The 19,310-nt window shown below is 45.4% G+C and overlaps 1 protein-coding gene across 5 annotated transcripts in view; it reads right to left on the minus strand.

Moving 5' to 3' along the window:
* NOX4 (NADPH oxidase 4) overlaps positions 1–17,869 on the minus strand; it is a 168,046-nt gene extending 150,177 nt beyond the window's left edge. For 4 of the 5 annotated variants that reach the window (XM_033950586.1, XM_033950584.1, XM_033950585.1 and 1 more), the window contains exons 1-2: positions 17,049–17,869; positions 14,194–14,289 (exon numbers count right to left, since the gene is read on the minus strand). In XM_033950586.1, coding sequence (XP_033806477.1) covers positions 14,194–14,289; positions 17,049–17,105 — 153 coding nt within the window. In that variant the 5' untranslated portion in view covers positions 17,106–17,869. The remainder of the gene's footprint in view (positions 1–14,193; positions 14,290–17,048) is intronic. The other variant, XM_033950587.1, reaches the window with a different exon arrangement.
* Between the last annotated feature and the right edge of the window lie 1,441 nt (positions 17,870–19,310).

Here is a 19,310-nt window from a genome sequence, read left to right on the forward strand (position 1 = left end):
TGTTACTTTTGAGGCGAGTTTTGCCTGAAGGTGCAAAGAAGAGCCATGACTCCACCTGTAAAGGCAGCCTAAGAACTGTATTTTTTTTTTTTTAGATACTGTATAAGATTTGCAATCCAGACAAAAGCTGGGCTCGCCATATTTGTTGTGCATCGTGCGCAATTAGTCCGAGAGCTTGGATCAAAGGGCCACAGCCAATGATATGAGGATAACGGTACCAGGGAATGCAAAGTCCAGGCATGCTGGCTGATTACTGCTGGACTTTAATCAGAGAAGCTCCTGACACTGAATATAAATGCAAATCAGCCAAGAAACGATTTTGACATTGCTGAACTGACAGTCTTGTCACAGCGAACACTATCAAATAATTAACGCTAATTCACACTGTTTCTTTGTGGACAGTGAAGTACACATTTCAGCCAAACCCTGCTCAACAGAAATATTGCAGTTATATTCTGATTCAGGGTTGTAAATCCTATTGCATTAATCCAGATTTGCTGAAAAATAAATAATTTTCCTGAAATTTGTTCTCCAGAGTAATGTTTTTTTAAAAAAATGTCTTTATTCATTTTGAAGCCATAAATAAATGCAACAAATTATACAATCCTATTACACTATAAAAGCACTTAGATTCAACCAATTGTGGCTATCACAGATGAGAATGGGGAAACTCATTCTCAAATTGGAATTATCTTAAAAACAATTTTTGAAGTATAAAGCTTTGAATTCTTCCGAGATTTATTCAAATAAAGAACTTGAGGGTTTAAATTTTTCGGAGTTAATTAAGGGGCCTAAAATTCCTGAGCATATAAAAGGAACTCTTGATGCGCCTTTATCAATGAAAGAATTACAAGCATCATTGAAGTCCCTTAGAGTTGGATCCGCTCCATGTGGTGATGGTTTCACTGTAGAGTTTTACAAATCATTTCAAAGTACCCTATTATCTCTCCAGTGTAATTAAAGTAACAAATATTTTAAAAAAACAGCCATGACAAAGACAACCTAGTATTTTTCCACCAGTAAAATATCTAGGTTTTCTAGGTAGTTTGCAAGCAGCATTATTAATGATAGCAGGATAGGGAATAGTTGCAATAACATTGTTAATTCTAGGCAAAACAATTTATTCCTGGGTTGCACCTTTGCATAGTCTTGAAGTAATATAAGCATTTGATCGCAGGGCCTTAGTTTCAAGAGGCGGATGCTGTCATATTACATTACATTAGTGATTTTTATTCTGCCATTTCCTTGCGGTTCAAGGCGGATTACAGAAGATGATTTCTGGACATGTCCAGAGGTGTTACAGAGTAGAGCGGGTTGCTTCAGAGGATTGAAATGTTTCATATGGTGTTAGTTAAGTCTTCATGGATTTCTTGAATAGCAGGGTTTTTATTTCATTTCTGAAAGTTTTTTAGTCTGGGCTCGCGATTAGTAGATTGGAGAGTTGGCGGTCTAGTTTTGCTGCCTGTGTGGCTAGAAGGCCATCGTACAGTTTTTTTCCATGATGTCTCTGATTGGAGGGTATGTGAAGGGTGTCTGGGTTCTCCTGTGTCTGGTTGTGGTAGTTTGGATTAGGCGGTTGTTCAAGTAGGCCGGGCTGTCGCCATTTATGGATTTAAATAACAGACAGGAGAATTTGGAGCCAGTGTGAGTCGAAGTATGCCTCGGTGATGTGGTTGTGTTTTCTTAGTGAATAGATTAGTCTCAGGGCTGTGTTTTGTACTGTTTGTAGTTGTTTTATCATTGTTGCGGGGCAGGGGATATAGAGAATGTTGCAGTAGTCGACGAGACCTAGAACTAGGGACTGGACCATGAGCTGGAATTGTTTTCTGTCAAAGAATTTTCGAACTTGCCTTAGGTTTCTCATGACCGCGAATGATTTCTGTATTGTTTTGTTCGATTTGTGGTTGCATGGTGCGGCATCTGTCTATCGTCATTCCCAGAAGTTTTAGAGTGGGTTGAATTGGGGTATGTGATTGAGTTTATTACTAGGTTTGATTTATTTGATTTGATTTTGATTTATTTATTCAATTTTGTATGCCGTTCTCCCAAGGGAGCCCAGAACGGTTTACATTCATGTATTCAGGTACTCAAGCATTTTTCCCTGTCTGTCCCAGCAGGCTCACAATCTACCTAATGTACCTGGGGCAATGGGGGGATTAAGTGACTTGCCCAGGGTCACAAGGAGCGGGGTGGATTTGAACCCACAACCTCAGGGTGCTGAGGCTGTACCTTTAACCACTGCGCCACACACGCCCCACAGTTTGTTATGGTTGGGGTTTTATTTTTTTTTCGAGAAGTATGAATTTTGTTTTGTCTGGGTTCAGTTTTAGTTTGTTGTCTTTCATCCATGTTGCCACTGTTTCTAGAGATCTGTGTAGTGTGTCTGTCGTGGTGGGCGTTGGCTGATCAAAAGGAAGGAGATTGGTGATGTCGTCTGTGTAGCTATAGGAGGTTAAGTCTATTTTGTCTAGGCAGGTGCCGAGGGATGCAATGTAGAGGTTGAAGAGTGTTGGGGATAATGGCGAGCCTTGGGGTATGCCACAGGGGTTGGACCATGGTTCTAATTTTTCTTTGTTTGTCTTTACTCTTTAGGTCCTGGATTGCAGGAATCCTTGAAACCATGTGTGTACTTTGCCTGTGATTCCTATTGTATCTAGTATTTGTAGCAGGATGTCGTGGTCTACCAGATCAAACGCTGCGGTGAGATCCAGTTGTATAATCAGCATTTTTTTACCTGTGCTGAGGTGTTGTCTAGCTGTGTCCATAAGGGAGCCTAGTAGGGTCTCAATGCTGAAGGGTTACATGTCCGGGCTCCCGGTTGGACTTTCCAAAACCCAGCATTAGGGAGAGGAGGAGTAAGTGGATGCTGTGGGCAGACTGGATGGGTCATTTGGCCGTTAGCTGCTGTCACATTTCTATAACCATAAAGCTCCTTGACACATTGAAAACAACCATAGGGATGAGGCTGGAGGCCCTTTCCGGACTAGCACAAAACTGATTTCTTTTTAGATCCGCAATTCATCAAGAGACTAGGACTCAAACACGAGTTGATGGTACCTAACAACCAGCTAAGTTTCTGCTCCAACCTAACTCCGTCCCTGGACTACTTTTCACTACTTCTGTCTCTGATTTTTGCAATGGTTAGAAGTTGCAGGCTGCCTGGATGTAGCAGCAGCTACTCTGAATGCATCCTCTCTCCTTTTCCTTGGACTACACAGGAGTGGGAAGGTTCCCTTTACCTCCCCGCTAAAACAAGCCCCCAAAACAAGTTTTGGGTCCAGTATTTGTCCCTTGGTCCTTGAATTCTTGTTCCTTTAGCAAGTGCCAACTCATGGGGAGCATAGCGGGCTGATTCTGCATCCAGGATTACTGCAGCAGGCTGGACAGGAGGGATTTCCCTCTTGGCAGGGGTCTCAGGTGGGAGATGGAACTCAAGACAACTACACTTCCCCTTCCGAATTCGCGGTGGTTAGCGGTAGAGCCGGCCCGCGAATATTAAAAAAACACGAATAATATTCGGGCTGGTTCTGCCCCTAACCCCCGGCTATTTTAAGCCCTGAAAGCCCCCCTCTTTAAGCCTTACCTAGTGGTCTAGCGGGTTTTCAGGCAGGAGCGGTCTTCCCACGCTCCGACCCCGTGCAGATCGCTGACAGGAAATGGCTGCCTTGAGCTTCCGTAGTCTCTCGAGCCATTTCCTGTCAGCGATCTGCACGGGGCAGGAGCGTGGGAAGATCGCTCCTGCCCCGAAAACCCACTAGACCACCAGGTAAGGCATAAAGGGGGGGGCTTACAGGGCTTAAAATAGCCCGAAAAAAGAAAAAGGAATTTTTGGTTTAAAATTGCGAATAAGTGAATCCGTAGATACGGAAACCGCGAATATGGAGGGGGAAGTGTATATCAGGAAAAAAAAAAGGGAAGGACAGCTTGAACGATTCCGAGGCTATTCCTCCCAATCAAATGCGTATTGAATGTACCATATATGGACCTAGACCACTCTGTAGATGCTATTTTAGGATAATCAAACAATCATATGTACGTCAACCTGTAACCTGCCTTGAATAATTTATGTAGATATGTTAACCTGTGGGGAGGATGGGATGTAAAACAAATTAAATAAATAAATACATACATAGCATGGAGGCACTGGCGTAGTAAGCGGGGAGCAGACCGCCCCGGGCACCGTCTTGGGCGAGGACGCAGACACCCATCCTCTTCTCCACTCCCCCAGCCCCACCACATGTGCACCACTCCCCTTCCCCCGTACCTCTGTAACGTTCCTGTCAGCTCGCCCTTCGACATCACTTCCTGGACCCGAGCCTAGGAAGTGACATCGGAGGAAGAGCTGGTTGCGAGTGGCTGCTCGCGCCAGGAACATTACAGAGGGATGGGGGAAGGGAAGCAGCGTGCACACAGCAGGAAGGGGGCGGGGAAGGAGAATGGGGGGGGCGAGGGAGGGGCACCACCTCCCCAGACACCTCTCATCCTCGCCATGCCACTGGGTGGAGGTTACTGCTGCCACCAGACTCTTCCCCAAATTATTATGAACCCACCTACCCTTCCTTCAGTTTCCAGAGGCTTGCAACTTAATTGGACTAACTAGCCAATTAGCGCTGATCATAGGCTTTATTAACAAACAATTATCAGCATTATTTGGATTTAATTTAAATGTGTGTGTGTAATTTTAGGAGCAGGATCTGCAGCTAAATTTTACATGCGGCACCAAAAAGCCGGTGCAGAGATGGGAGGGTCCTGGGTGGATCAGAGGCAATCCTCACATTTATGGGCATGAGGATTTATAAGACCGTTTCCACGGCTCACAGGAGTAAGCGTTAAAAACATAAGAATAGCGTTACTGGGTCAGACCAATGGTCCATCAAGCCCAGTAGCCCATTCTCACAGTGGCCAATCCACGTCCCTAGTACCTGGCCACAGGCAGGTCAGGTTTTCCTTAACTCTCACCCTCATCCCTCTCCTCCCAGGTAAAATCCCCTCTCAAAGCCTCCACTTCTCTGGTAATCTTTTCCTCTTCTAAATATCAACCAAGAATACAGTTCCCTAAAATGTAAAGCTCCTGGAAATGTCCAGCTTTCCTAATTGTTATCCTATTTGTAATATTGCCTAGAAATGTCCAATTATCTTATTTGTTATCTAATTCGCAATTTCTACTGGAAATATCCAGCTTTCTTATCTCACTTGTAACCCCCCAAAAATGTAACTATCTAGAACTGCAAGGTACAGCGGAATAGAAGTCACTAATGTAATGTAATGAATATGTACGAGATGGATTTGCGTGCACTGCCCCCTTGAGATGCAAATCTATCTCATGCATATTTATTGTGGATATCCTGAAACCTGACCTGCCTGTGGCTCTCGAGGACCAGAATTGCCTACCACTGGTCTAACCCAATGGTGTGTGGCTCTTTCTATTATAACTAAAAAAACACCGCGAACACCTTCTCTCACATCAAGCGGCATTATGGGGCAAAGACCTAAATACAATTGCTCTTGCCCTCCAATTACGAGGAATTCAGGAAGCGCCTAAAAACATACCTATTCCTGAAGTACCTAGATAACTGACCCGCACACCTCTCTCAATAATGGTTTTCTTGACCTATTCTCACTCTCTTCTCTCTTAAGTTCTCTCATTTTGTACCTCTTGTAATCTTTTGTAAACCGCATAGAACTTCACGGTATTGCGGTATATAAACTGTTATTATTATTAATAACGTATATGGCCCTTAATACAAGAGTATACTGGGCTAGAGAGAGTCCTGAAAGGAACCTAACATTTATTTAAAAAAAAAAGATTTTTTAAAAAACAAAACTAATTGTACCAGTGTCATGCAATTAAACTCCCAGCAAAAAGGACAGGAAGGAACGGTTTCAAAAGAGAGGTCAGTGAATGAATCCAAAGAAGCCCCCACAAAATCTATAGCCTCAAAACTGGTTCAGAAACGTTTTCAAAACACACTAGCTGCCAACAATATCCATAGCAATTTGTGATCGAGCTACTTAAAATCCGCTTCCAAACTTGAATGGATCAGCAGATTGCTCAATTCCCTTTGAATTTCGCCACATCAATTTAAACCCCATTTGACGTGTCTTGATTGCTTCTTAGATTTGTGACCCATGCAGTAAGCCAGGATGCTTTCTCCAACTGTCTCATCTTGGAATGGAACTGAGCACTTTTTCTTACGGGAAGTTACCCTGGCGAATGAATGCATCAAACAGATAAGCAAAAATGCAGTTAGATTGCAAAAGTTAAACAATTCTTTGTCTAATTGGCATTGTAATCTGGATATAGGGACTTTAGATCATCTTTTGTTCTATTGTCCCCATATCTTAGCCTTTTGGAACTCAATCTGGGATCAAGTAAATTGTTTATTGGAAAATCATGTAGCATTAACTTATGATACTGTACTTTTTGGTATGTCTATGAGAAAAAAGAGTCAGATATCAATATATAATAACAAACTTTCATTGATTTTGACCGGAATTGCCATCCAACATATTACTAATAACTGGAAAGACCATAGTAGGCTTAATTTTAAGTTTTGGTGGAATTCAGTTTGCCACATATATAGAATGGAAAGATCAATAGCGGTGCAAAATGGAAATTATAAAAACTTTATTAAAATTTGGGAACCATTAACGTCCTTTTGTCATGATTGATGCCATTTTTCTAATATTTTTCTATTAACTATGTAAGATAAGGGTGGGGTAGGGGGTGGGTTTCTATTATATGAAAAATAAAAATAACTAGAGGGTTTTCAGGATGGGAGAGGGACGATTATATTTGCAATTATAAAATATAATGATAAGATGTACAAGTGTTTAAATCTATTTTATTTGTTGCAATTTTTGTACACTTGATGAAAGTTTTAAAACGAATAAAGAATTAAAAAACAAACAAACAGATAAGCAAATAAGAAAGTTACTTCTGGCAACTCCCACAAGTAACAAAACATGAGTTATTTTATGTACAGTAAGAATATGCTGTAACGGAGAACTATTGTTAAAGAGTTTGTGAAAGCTAGAAAGGGAGATTTATAGATGTTTAAAAAATTGCCGATAGGTTTAGCATCAAAACTATTTGCCAACAGTAGCGATCCATCTACGACTTAGGGCTCCTTTTACGAAGGTGCGCTAAGTGTTTTGGCGCACGTGCCGGATTAGCACACGCCATAGCACGCACTAGCCGAAAACCTACCGCCTGCTCAAAAGGAGGTGTAGCGGCTAGCACGCACGGAAATTTAGCGCGCATTAAGGCCCTAGCACGGCTTTGTAAAAGAAGCCCTTACACTCACCAGAAGCGGTAGCGGCCAAAAAAGCAAACAAGACGCTAGGAATTAGAAAAGGAATGATAGACTAATAATGCCTCTGTATCGCTCCGTAGTGCGACCTCACTGTCAGTATTACGTTCAGTTCTGGTCTCCATATCTCAAAAAAGATATGGCAGCAACTAGAAAAAGTTCAAAGAAGAGCGACCAAGATGATAAACGGTATGGAACTCCTCTCATATGAGGAAAGGCTAAAGAGGTTAGGGCTCTTCAGGTTGGAAGAGGGACGACCATGAAATCCTGAGTGGTGTAAAATGAGTTCAAGTGGATTGATTTTTTTTTACTCCATCAAAAATGACAAAGACGGGGATATTCAATGAAGCTAGAGGGAGATACTTTTTAAAACTTCGTAGGAGGAAATATTTTTTACCCAAAGAGGCTCTGGAACATGTTGCCAGAGAATTCTGGTAACGGCAGTCAACGTAGCTGGTTTTAAAAGTTTGGACAGGTTCCTGGAGGAAAGGTCTATAGTCTAGATAGACATGGGGAAGTCACTGCTTGTCCTGGGATTGGTAGCATGGACTCTTGGTACTATTTGGATTTTTTTTGCAGATACTTGTGACCTGGATTTACCATTGTGGAAACATGATACTGTGCTAGATGGACTTTTGGTCTGACCCAGTATGGCTAGTCTTATGTTTTTATATAGGAACTAGTCTTATAGCCTGTTACATTAACGGGTGCTAGAATATATGTGTGTGTGTCTGTCTTTATTTTTTTTTCTCTCTCCTTAGCCGCTTTCTGTATTTCTGTCTGTCTTTCTTTTTTTTTTTTTTCCTTGGCTGTCCACTACCACCCCTTGCCTGCTCCCCCTGTCCATTCTCCCTTCCTTTTACCTCCCCTGTGTCCTCCACCACCCCATCACTGCTCACCTTATCCAGCAAAAGGCCTTCTCCCTTTGTTTTACCTCTCCCTGTCCATCATCACCTCCTTCCTGCTCCCCCTGTCCAGCAGTAGGCCTGTCTTCATTTTTCTGCTCCCCCCTGTCCATCATCACCTCCTTCCTGCTCCCCCTGTCCAGCAGTAGGCCTGTCTTCATTTTTCTGCTCCCCCCTGTCCATCAGCACCTCTTCCCCTGTCCATCAACCCCTTTTCTGCCCCTCCATTTCCGTGTGCTGCAGCATTTCCCTCCCACCCCACTTCCCTGTGCAATATTTTGGAGAAGATGCGGTATATAAACTTAAGGCTTAGTTTAGTTTTGTTTAGTTTCCTCCCCCCCATACCTTCCTCCTTAACTCCATGCACAAAGCTGGTGGGGAGGGTTTTAAAAGGTATTGCGGCGTCGGCAGTGGTGGGGGTTAAAAACTTATTTTAAAATTGCTGTCCGGGTTTGGCCGCCGCAGCCTGCAGCCGCCGACAGCCACCGCGGTCGACATCCGACTCGGGCCGCCGCGGTCGACATCTGCCTCGGGGGGGGGGGGGAGAAAAAGAGAGAGAGCTTCGGGAGGCCAGCAGCCGCCGCGGCCGACAGCCGCCTCGGGCCGCTGATAGCTGCCGCGGCTGACATCCACCTCGGGAGGGAGGGAGAGAGAGAGCTTCGCGCGCATGCGCATTCCTATCTGCGGTGCCCTACAGCTCACAGAAAACCGGCGCACGCAGATGGGAGTGCGCATGCGCGGCCTAGCATTTTATTATATTAGATAATTTTATAACAGGGTGTCTCCGTCATAGTTTTAATATGTATGTAAAGCCTGGTTTATAAACATCTAAATTAATCTAGCCCACCACTAGGGGGTGTTGAAAAGTTCTCAGCCCAACCAAGAAGAGAATGACGCGGATATGGTTCAACAATGACCTGAAACAATATCAAAACATAGAATTTTGTTTCTGAAAATTGGCACTTAACAAAATATATCACTCTTAAGCTACAGTGGCAAAATAACACTCAGAATTTAGGAAGTTGGTTGATTTGGCTGAGAACTTTAGCATCTCTTTGTATACTGTAGGTACAATGAAATCCCTACAGTGTCCACGATAATGCAAAATTGTATATAATGCTATAATGGTTTCCCCCCTTTTGTTTATACATACGCTCTGTATTTATTACAGCTCCTCCGACAGCAGTCCATTTTAAGCGAGGTCCAGCTATGCGGGGGAGCCCCACCTCCTTCCCCCGTGCCTGCGTGAAAACCACTTTGGGCGTGATCTGGCTATGCAGCTTCGACCTGGCTCCCCATGCATGAGTGAAATTTACTTAGGGCGGCTAAACAGGGAAAAGTCGGCTTTCACTGTGGAAAAACAACTCGTTAAGTAAGTCTTTCACTACTCAAGAACATTTATTTGCCTTCAATCAACTGAAGTCTGGTAAGCAACAAATTCAGCTGGCCAGAGAACATGGCATCAATGAAATCTACTCTAAGAAGGTGAAAGAAGAAATGCCACAGTTTATCCTGTGATTTAGAAGCTGGATTACAGAGCAAAAAAAAAAATTTTAACTGGCTAACAATGAAAACTTAGGCAATCGTTACAGCAATGAATCCCAAGCTCAATCCCATGGAGTCCCTAATTCTGGCCCCATGCTGAGACCTCAAATGGAAAAATTGGTTCATAGACAACGGCGCAAAAGACAAAGGCGCGCCCAGACAATTGAGCGCAGCGCGGAGGCGCGCGCTGCTCAAAATTACTGTTTTTAGGGCTCCGACAGGGGGTTTTGTTGGGGCACCCCCCCACTTTACTTAATAGACATCGCGCTGGCGTTATGGGGGGTTTGGGGGGTTGTAACCCTCCACATTTTACTGTAAACTTAACTTTTTCCCTAAAAACAGGGAAAAAGTTAAGTTTTCAGTAAAATGTGGGGGGTTAGAACCCCCCACAATGCCCCCACAACGCGGCGCGATGTCTATTAAGTAAAGTGGGGGGGTTCCCCCCACGGCCCCCCGTCGGAGCCCTAAAAACAGTAATTTTGAGCGGCGCACACCTCCGCGCTGCGCTCAATTGTCTGGGCGCGCCTTTGTCCCGGCGCGCTTTAGACCTGACACCGAAAAATTCAACCGATAGCTCACTAAAACTCTATGGGCTAGATTCACAAAGCAAACTGATCAGTTTGCAACCCTGGCCCGATTCAATTACCTCTCTTTCGACCATCCTCAGATCCGCGCATGCAAATGAGGGCAACGGCATGCAAAGTAGGCAGGGTCATGGTTCACTAAAGAAAATCCTGCAATCCGGGCTGGCCGATCAAAAAAAAAAAAAAAAGCTACTGCTGAGGACCAGTCGCTGAAGCCCTTTCCGGCTGCCCTGCCTTCTGCCGCCCTATTCTGTCAGCCCCTATCCTGCAGCCCCGAACGCGCCTGCCTGCCTGCCTCCCTTCCCCACACTAAGCCCGTGGTTTTAACCTGCGGGCTTAAGCGGGTTAAAATCACAGGCTCTATTAAAACGATCGCCTTAAAAAAAAAAAAAATCTATGCCGGCCCCGAGGTCCAGCGCATGTGCAGACCATCTACAGATGGTCCAGCGCATGTGCGGGGATCGCTATCGAGTGATCCGGGAAGGCAGATAGGGTCATTCCTCCGATCGCACCCATCTCCATATTGGGGCTTCGTGAATTCATCGGACCTGCCCAGATCGATCAGGCAGGTTCGTGAATCTAGCCCTATGTCCAAAGCTAGTATCTGATGGCTTGGCAGATTTAAGAAGGGGCATGCCATCAACAAGTCCTTGCCTCAGGGGAGCTGCATTCAACTGACAAGGATACAACCAGTTCTTATCCAGGTGAACTTAAAACAATCCACAAAGGTTGTATACAGTCACAAATGACCCACATTATAGAAACCAAAGAATGTATACCATAAAAATGGCCCAACACGGGCCAAGTTTCGGCAAAATAAAAATGCCTTCCTCAGGGGTCTTAGAGGGTCCTTGGCTGTCTTAAATATAAAAACATAAAAGTCACAAAAAATCCTACTTAAGAGACTAAAAATGCTGGGGCTGTTCTCCCTAGAAAAGCGGAGACTTAGAGGAGACATGATAGAAACTTTCAAAATCCTGAGGGGCATAGAGAAGGTAGACAGGGACAGATTCTTCAGACTGTGGGGAACCACAAGTACAAGGGGTCACTCGGAGAAACTGAGAGGGGACAGGTTTAGAACAAATGCTAGGAAGTTCTTTTTTACCCAGAGGGTGGTTGACACACGGAACGCACTTCCGGAGGTTGTGATAGGCCAGAGCACATTACAGGGGTTCAAGGAAGGTTTAGATAGGTTCCTAAAGGATAAGGGGATTGAGGGGTACAGATAGAAGTAGAGGTAGGTTATAGAAATGGTCAGGAACCACTTCACAGGTCATAGACCTGATGGGCCACCGCGGGAGCGGACCGCTGGGCGCGATGGACCTCTGGTCTGACCCAGTGGAGGCAACTTCTTATGTTCTTATGAGCAGTTTCGCTCACAAGACTACAATGCAGTCCAAGGAAACTATTTGGGGTTTTTTTTTTCTGGCTTTTATCTTTTTATATTAAAGACAGCCAATGACCCTCTAAGACCCCTGAGGAAGGCATTTTTATTGTGCCGAAATTGGTTTCTATCCTACGAGTCACTTGTGACTATATACACCCTTTGTCAATCGTTTTTAACATTATTGTTTCCAAGTTATTTGAACACTTATTAAACTACCGGTACATCCGATCTATTGCGCCACCATCTTTTTCATCATTTTGCTGCTGTTAAACAGCATCACATATGTCCTGTCTGCTACCTTACCACTGTCAAGGCTACCTTGATGGGCCTAAAAGCAGGTGGCACAGAACAGAGCTGCTCAGCTCGGTACAACGTTTCCAGGGTCCAACCCCATCTGGGGCAAGCTTCCTACTGGAGGGCAGGAATCCAACAGACTTGGACAATATACCGGCACTCAGTAGCACTTCACTGTGTATGCTGCTTTCCAGTAGAATGACACATTGGATGTCACCCGTGGCTAGCCGCGAGTAGCTGCGGGTAACCCGCAAAAACGGTGGGGGGGGAGAAAAACGGTGGGGGGGGGAAGTGCTCACCGCAGGTACAGGGGACAAGGCCATCCACCGCCCCGTGGAACGATGAATGGCCTTGTCCCTGCAGTTAAGGGAGGGAATGTGCGCGGCCAACGATCGCACACGGCCCCCTCCCTCCTTCCTACCTTCCTACGAATCTATCTATCTCCCTCCATCCCCCTTACCTTCTTGGCGCGTTTTAAGGTTTCAGAGTACTTGTTGAAAACCGCCGTCCGCGTACGTGCATCACGTGTGTGCGTGGGCAGAAGCTTCTCTGACGCAACTTCCTGTTGCGTCAGAGGAGAAGCTTCCGCCCACAAACACACATGCGACTGCACAAACACTCCAGCGGCTTTCAACAAGTACTCTGAAACCTTAAAACATGCCAAAAAGGTAAGGGGGTGGGAGGAGATGCACGGACTATGCAAGGGGTGCCGAAGGGCAGTGAGATGGCGAGAGGGAAGGGTGGATGCTGTGGGGACGGGGCAGTGAAGGGGACGGTGGTCCGGTGACAGGGACAGATTTTTTTTCCCTGTGTCATTCTCGACTTTCCAGTGCTTCAGGCAGTGGCGTAGCAAGGATGGGGAGCACCCAGGGCAGTGGTGCACCCTGTGCCCTCCTCTCCATAACCCCCCCCCCCCTCTTTCTGTGCCCTCACGCACTCGTGACCTCCCTTCCCATTCTCAAACCTGTAAATCTTCACCAGCGTGAGAGCAGCTTCTCCAGCCTGCTGCTTGCGCTGGCTTCCCTCCAACGTCACTTCCTGGACCCGCAACTCAGAAGTGATTTCAGAGGGATCCAGGCCAGAGGGCGCAGCAGGCTAGACTTGGCAAAGATTTTAAAGAGGTACAGGGAGGGTGGGGGTGGGGAAGGGAGAGCACGAGAGTGGCATGGGGCAGAGAGGTGCCCGGGGTGGTCCACCCCCCTGGCTCCCACCCTTGCTATGCCACTGGCTTCAGGACAGCCTGGTCACAGGTAAGATGGCCAAAGCAGCAAGTAGGGCCCTTTACGTAGGGTTACCAGATGTCCAGAAAAGCCCAGACATGTCCTCTTTTTAGAGTACTGTCTGGGTACCAGGACAGATTTCCAAAGCTCAGCAGTTTGTCCAGGTTTTGGAAGTCTCTGAGCTCAGGGCCTCATCTGGAAGCCCTCTGCGCTTACTCAGATGTCAACATGATGACATCATATGCGCATGCATGTGCGAGACGTCATCGCGTCGCCACATGCACAGAGGCCCCCGAGACCTTGGGGAAGGAGACAGAAGTTTCGGCTGGGGGAGGGAATAGGGCAGAGCCAGGTATCCTTTTTTAAAAGAGGAAATCTAGCAACCCTACCTTTATGGGAAAGGAAAGATGTGGGGGAGAGGCTGTATATGAGGGAGGGGGGGATAAATAGAGGGTGATGTAAAAGAAAGGGGTTACTGGACAAGGGGGAAGTAAGGTGCACAGTTGGAGTGTCACCTAGGGTATAAACACCCCTTGGATTAGGCCTGTGATTGGCTGAAGCATGCAGCAAAGACTGAAACATTTTCAGCTAAGCATGTGATTCCTCCTGGACAGCAGGGGGTGATGTTCTGCACTAGCTCCCCCTCAGGTCATTTTCATGTATTCCCAGGAAGGCTAGAAGTCTGGAGTAAATGGACAGGACTTACATATTTCCACATTCTGTTAACTGAATTTTTTTGAGTGTCTGCTGCCCCCCCCCCCCCCCCTCTCATATATAAATAAACCTCCTGTGCCTGGACTCCAGCTCCCTTTTCTCAGCAGTGTAAGGAGGAAGGAGCTATAAGGCTTGGGGTGGGGGGTGGGGTTTAGATTATTCTCAGCTGCCAACAGTTTGAAAATGCTTAACGATAAATGGGTACACACTCACAGCATGATAGTCACTCACCCCTAACATCCGATGCAAGTAGTAATACTGTGGTCCACGGTAGTAAACCTCAAATGTTTTCCAGAAAAGGGCCACATTAACAGCCATCCAGGCAAGCTAAGAACAAAAAAAAAATAGAACAGACGCACATCAGTTTTATCTAACTTAATAACATTCAGTTCAGTTACCAAAGTGTTAGGCTTCAAAGCGAATGAGTACAATAGGTCTACCCTCAAATGAAATCTCCACTAACAGGACTTGCAGCTCCCAGTGGACAGAAATTCATTGCATCTGAAAGTTACTGCCGCAGAGCATCCTTATCTCCAAGTGAATGCTAACACAAAAAAGCTTTGCAGACTATAAGTCTTTTAAAGATACTCTTAAAGCCTGCATGGAAGGAACTTCATGACAAAATATTTGGTGAACCCGAGCATCTGCTATTTCAACAGCAGGACCACGGACATGGAATTCATTGCCTGGAGTTTTACGATTGTGTGGCGATGAGGTGAATTTTAAGATGATGTTAAAGACACACCTTTATTAATTAGATTACATTTCAGATTCTAAGCTCTTCTGAGCAGGGACCGTCTATAAATGTCAACATGTACAGCGCTATTTAAGCGACAAGTAGTAGAAACCTGGTGAAGCTCTGTGTGAAAAGGATATTGATAATGTAAAGTCTGTTTAATGGATGCTTGGCTGTTTTCTGCGATGTGTGTTACAATTGAATTTGTTTGCTTTATTTGTAATCCGCTTTGATTTAAAGCAGAAAAAACATTTTTAAAATAAATTCATTCACTCAAGGCATTGTACCTGAAGAACAAGTTGGATATAGGTAATCAAAAGGGGGGGGGAGTGGATGGACCACCCCAGGCACTATCTTCATGAGGGGGGGAGCACTGGCACCTCTCTTCTCCCCCTCCCCCATGTATCTCCTTAAATGTTTCCCAGCAAAAGCAGCATCTTCTAAGTCAGGGGTAGGGAACTCTGGTCCTCGAGAACCGTATTCCAGTTGGGTTTTCAGGATTTCCCCAATGAATATACATTGAAAGCAGTGCATGCAAATAGATCTCATGCATATTCATTGGGGAAATCCTGAAAACCTGACTGGGATACGGCTCTCGAGGACCGGAGTTCCCTACCCTTGTTCTAAGTGCTTCTCATGCTGGCCTCGCCATCCTTCTGATATCACATCCTGGTCACGGGTCCAGGATATGACATCAGAAGGGAGCCATGGCCGGCGCAAGCAGAAGGTGGAAGATGCCGCTCAAGCCAGTGAACCTTTCAAGAAGTGCTCGCCTGGGGGGGGGGGAGGATGCTCAAGTGGAAAGAGTGTGGAGGCAAACGGTGCGGCGATGTAGGGCGTCGCCATCCCAGGCGCTAACCTCCCTTGCTACACCGCAGTAGGTAATAGACAATTTTAACAGTAAACAATAATTCCAGTAATAGAATGTCTACTATTCACAATCCCACTCTTTTACGAATGCATAGTGGTTTTAGCGCTGGCAACGGTGGTAAATGCTCCAGCGCTCATAGAATTCCTGCTGGCGCTATAATCCATGCTACATGTTCATAAAAGAGTGGGGAATGTCAACAATACACACAAAAAAAATTGTAATAGACGGGATAGGGTGTATGTGAAAGCGTAACATATACACTTCTCTCGCCGAATCCGCGGTTTCAGTATCCGTGGTTTCGGTTATTTGCATTGTTTTTTTTTTAGAAACAATTTCCTTTTTTGGGCTATTTTTTAGCCATCTGAGCCTCCCTGGAACCTCACCTGGTGGTCCAGCGGTGAAGCGGGACCGGAGCGATCTTCCTATACTCATGCCTCGTGCAGAGCCGTCATCAAAATGGCTGCCGTGAGTTCCCGTTGTAGTCTCGAGACTACAACGGGAACCCAAGGCAGCCATTTTTGGTGACGGCTCTGCACGGGGCAGGAACATAGGAAGATCGCTCCTGCCTCGCTTCACTGCTAGACCACCAGGTAAGATTGCGGGGACGCAGGAGGGAGGCGGGGGTTGGTCAGAGACGGTCGAAAACTTATTCACGGTTTTTCACACTTCGTGGTCTGGCTCACACTTCGCGGTCCGGCTCTGCACCTAATCCCCGCGAATACGGAGGGAGAAGTATAGACAGATAAGACAGAACAACAGGAATCATAAAATAAGGATACCACTAACTTAAAGTTACATGTGGAATCAGAAATGTGCATGAAAACGATCTCATGTAGTCACAGGATTACCCTATAGCTCCAGAAAAAGGACAAATTGAGACATCCGGATTTTACTTCCATTGCTTTCAATGAAAGTAAAACCCGGATGTCTCAATCTGTCCTTTTCTGGAGCCGTATGGTAACCCTAGAACACTGGTTCTCAACCCTGTGCAAGTCGGGTTTTCAAGATATCCCTAATGAATATGCATGAGAGAGATTTGCATTTAATGGAAGTGACAGGTATGCAAATCTCTCTCGTGCATTTTCATTAGGGATATCTTGAAAACCTGACTGGCTGGGGGGTCCCCTAGGACAGGGTTGAGAACCACTGCCCTAGAAGATAAACAAGTCCAGCTACAACAGGGGTCTCAAAGTCCCTCAAGGGCCGCAATCATCGGGTTTTCAGGATTTCCTAATGAATATGCATGAGATCTATTAGCATACATTGAAAGCAGTGCATGCAAATAGATCTCATGCATATTCATTGGGGAAATCCAGAAAACCTGACTGGATTCCGGCCCTCGAGGAGGGACTTTGAGATGCCTGAGCTACAATATTGTATTTGACTGATGTGTACAGTATATGTATTCGTAATTATAACAACATTAGCCATGTTAGAGGGGAGGGGGGATATATAAAAAGAATTTAAAATGCACCGTACCAGAAAAAGATGTTTTGCCCCCTCATTGGAAAGCCAGCTTCTCCAATACAAAGCCATAACAACAGTGAAGCTTTCCAACTTTCCCCCCGAGTCCGAGATGCGGAATCAAATTCCTCCACCAAAAGACAAAGCACCGCTGGCTTTCTGCTGCCTCTGGATCCTCATGCTGGCGTTTGCCCGGAGCTTGTTCGGCTACCTTTACATCCCCCAGCCATTTGCTAAAGGTTTCTTTGTCTCACTTGGAAGTTCTCCCGGGAGGCTCCCGTACACAGCTGAGAGAGAGATGACTCAGGCTGCAACTCTGCCTTCCCAAACTCCACACAGCTGTTTCCTAAAATTCTGTGATGCAAATCAGATCGGAACAAACTAGCCGGAAAGGGTCCTTGTTTGATGCATCCCACACAATTCCCTGTTCGAATGATTTTGCAGGCTGGAACAAACTTTTCTCACTCTGTGTTGCTTACTTGTAAAAGTTCCTTATGTACTCCTTTCAAATGTTCCAAATTGAAACCACATAAAAAGAAAGAAAGTAAAAAAAAAAAAAAAAAACCAGAAGAAATGGCACAAGCCAGTAGCACCGTTTCCTAAATCATTCTACCACCTTAGAGGCTTTCTTCACTCAGAAAATTCTCAAAAATCACCAAATTTAGTATTAAAGTGCCAAAAAAAGAAAACCCATCCTGAATTGCAGGTTGCAAAAGCAACAGTCTCCTTATTTTTATTAATTAAATGAAATTTTGGAAAAGGAAATCATCTTTTCACAGAGCTGACACCCGGCATTCTCTCTTTCCTACTAACTTTTCTGAATGAATCTGGTGCTAACTGGGGCAAGTCTGTAGTATGGTAGCCTAGGAGGCACAAAGTTTTATTATTGCAGTTCTCAAAATGTGTATCCTGTTAACATTTGTGGACTTGATTATATTACCCTGTATTTAACATGCTAACTTCACTTCTCTGTGGTTCAGCTTTTCTCTCGTGATCTAGTTTCTGCAATCCTTATTTATTTATTCAATTTTCTATACTGTTCTCCCAGGAGAACTCAGAACAGTTTACATGAGTTTATTCAGGTATTCAAGCATTTTCCCTGTCTGCTCCCAGTGGACTCACAATCCACCTAATGTACCTGGGGCAATGGGGGGGGATTAAGTGACTTGACCAGGGTCATTAGGTGCATCGTGGGTTTGAACCCACAACCTCTGGGTGCTGAGGCTGTAGCTTTAACCACTGCACCACTCTAAAAATCAAAATATAGTAAAAGTGAGCCAAGTATGGAACATTCAAGCCATTGTGACATCACTGATGAGGTTGGCTCTTATTGGTGGAATGAGGCATTATGACATCACAATACCAGCTCTGGTTATCAGAGGCTGAAACTTTTCACACTATTTAATTACTCAATTTTCTATACGGTTCTCCCAGGAGAACTCAGAATGGTTTACATGAATTTATCCAGGTATTCAAGCATTTTCGCTGTCTGCTCCCAGCGGACTCACAATCCATCTAATGTACCTGGGGCAATGGGGGGATTAAGTGACTTGCCCAGGGTCATTAGGAGCAGCATGGGTTTGAACCCCCAACCCCAGGGCGCTGAGGCTGTAGCTTTAACGGTTCATAGACAAAATCGCGCGAGACAACGGTGCGCCGACAACTGAGCGCAAGGTTGACGGCGCGCCGAAGAAAAGCACTATTTTAAAGGGTTCCGACGGGGGGTGTTGGTGGGGAACCCCCCTATTTTACTTAACAGACATCGCGCTGGCGTTGTGGGGGGTTTGGGGGGTTGTAACCCCCCTCATTATACTTGAAACCGAACCTTTTGCCTGTTTTTTAGGGAAAAAGTTCAGTTTTAAGTATAATGTGGGGGGTTACAACCCCCCAAACCCCCCCACAACGCCAGCACAATGTCTGTTAAGTAAGTGGGGGGGAGGTTCCCCCCCACACCCCCCTTCGGAGCCCTTTAAAATAGTGCTTTTCTTCGGTGCGCCGTCAACCTTGCACTCAGTTGTCTGCGTGCCATTGTCTCGCGCAATTTAATCCCGTCACCGCTTTAACCACTGCCATATATTCTCCAGGAAAGATCATGTTAAGAACATGCGAATAGCCTTACTGGGTCAGACCATCTAGCCCAGTATCCTCTTTCAATCAGTAGCCAGTCCAGGTCACATGAACCTGGCAGAGACCCAAATAGTCCCCAAGAAATTAGAAGGTACGAATATATCAGAATTCTACTCTCGGTGAAAACCAAACAAAATCACAAATAGACAA

The sequence above is a fragment of the Geotrypetes seraphini genome, chromosome 6 (assembly GCF_902459505.1).
Source record: "Geotrypetes seraphini chromosome 6, aGeoSer1.1, whole genome shotgun sequence".
Lineage (NCBI taxonomy): Eukaryota > Metazoa > Chordata > Amphibia > Gymnophiona > Dermophiidae > Geotrypetes > Geotrypetes seraphini.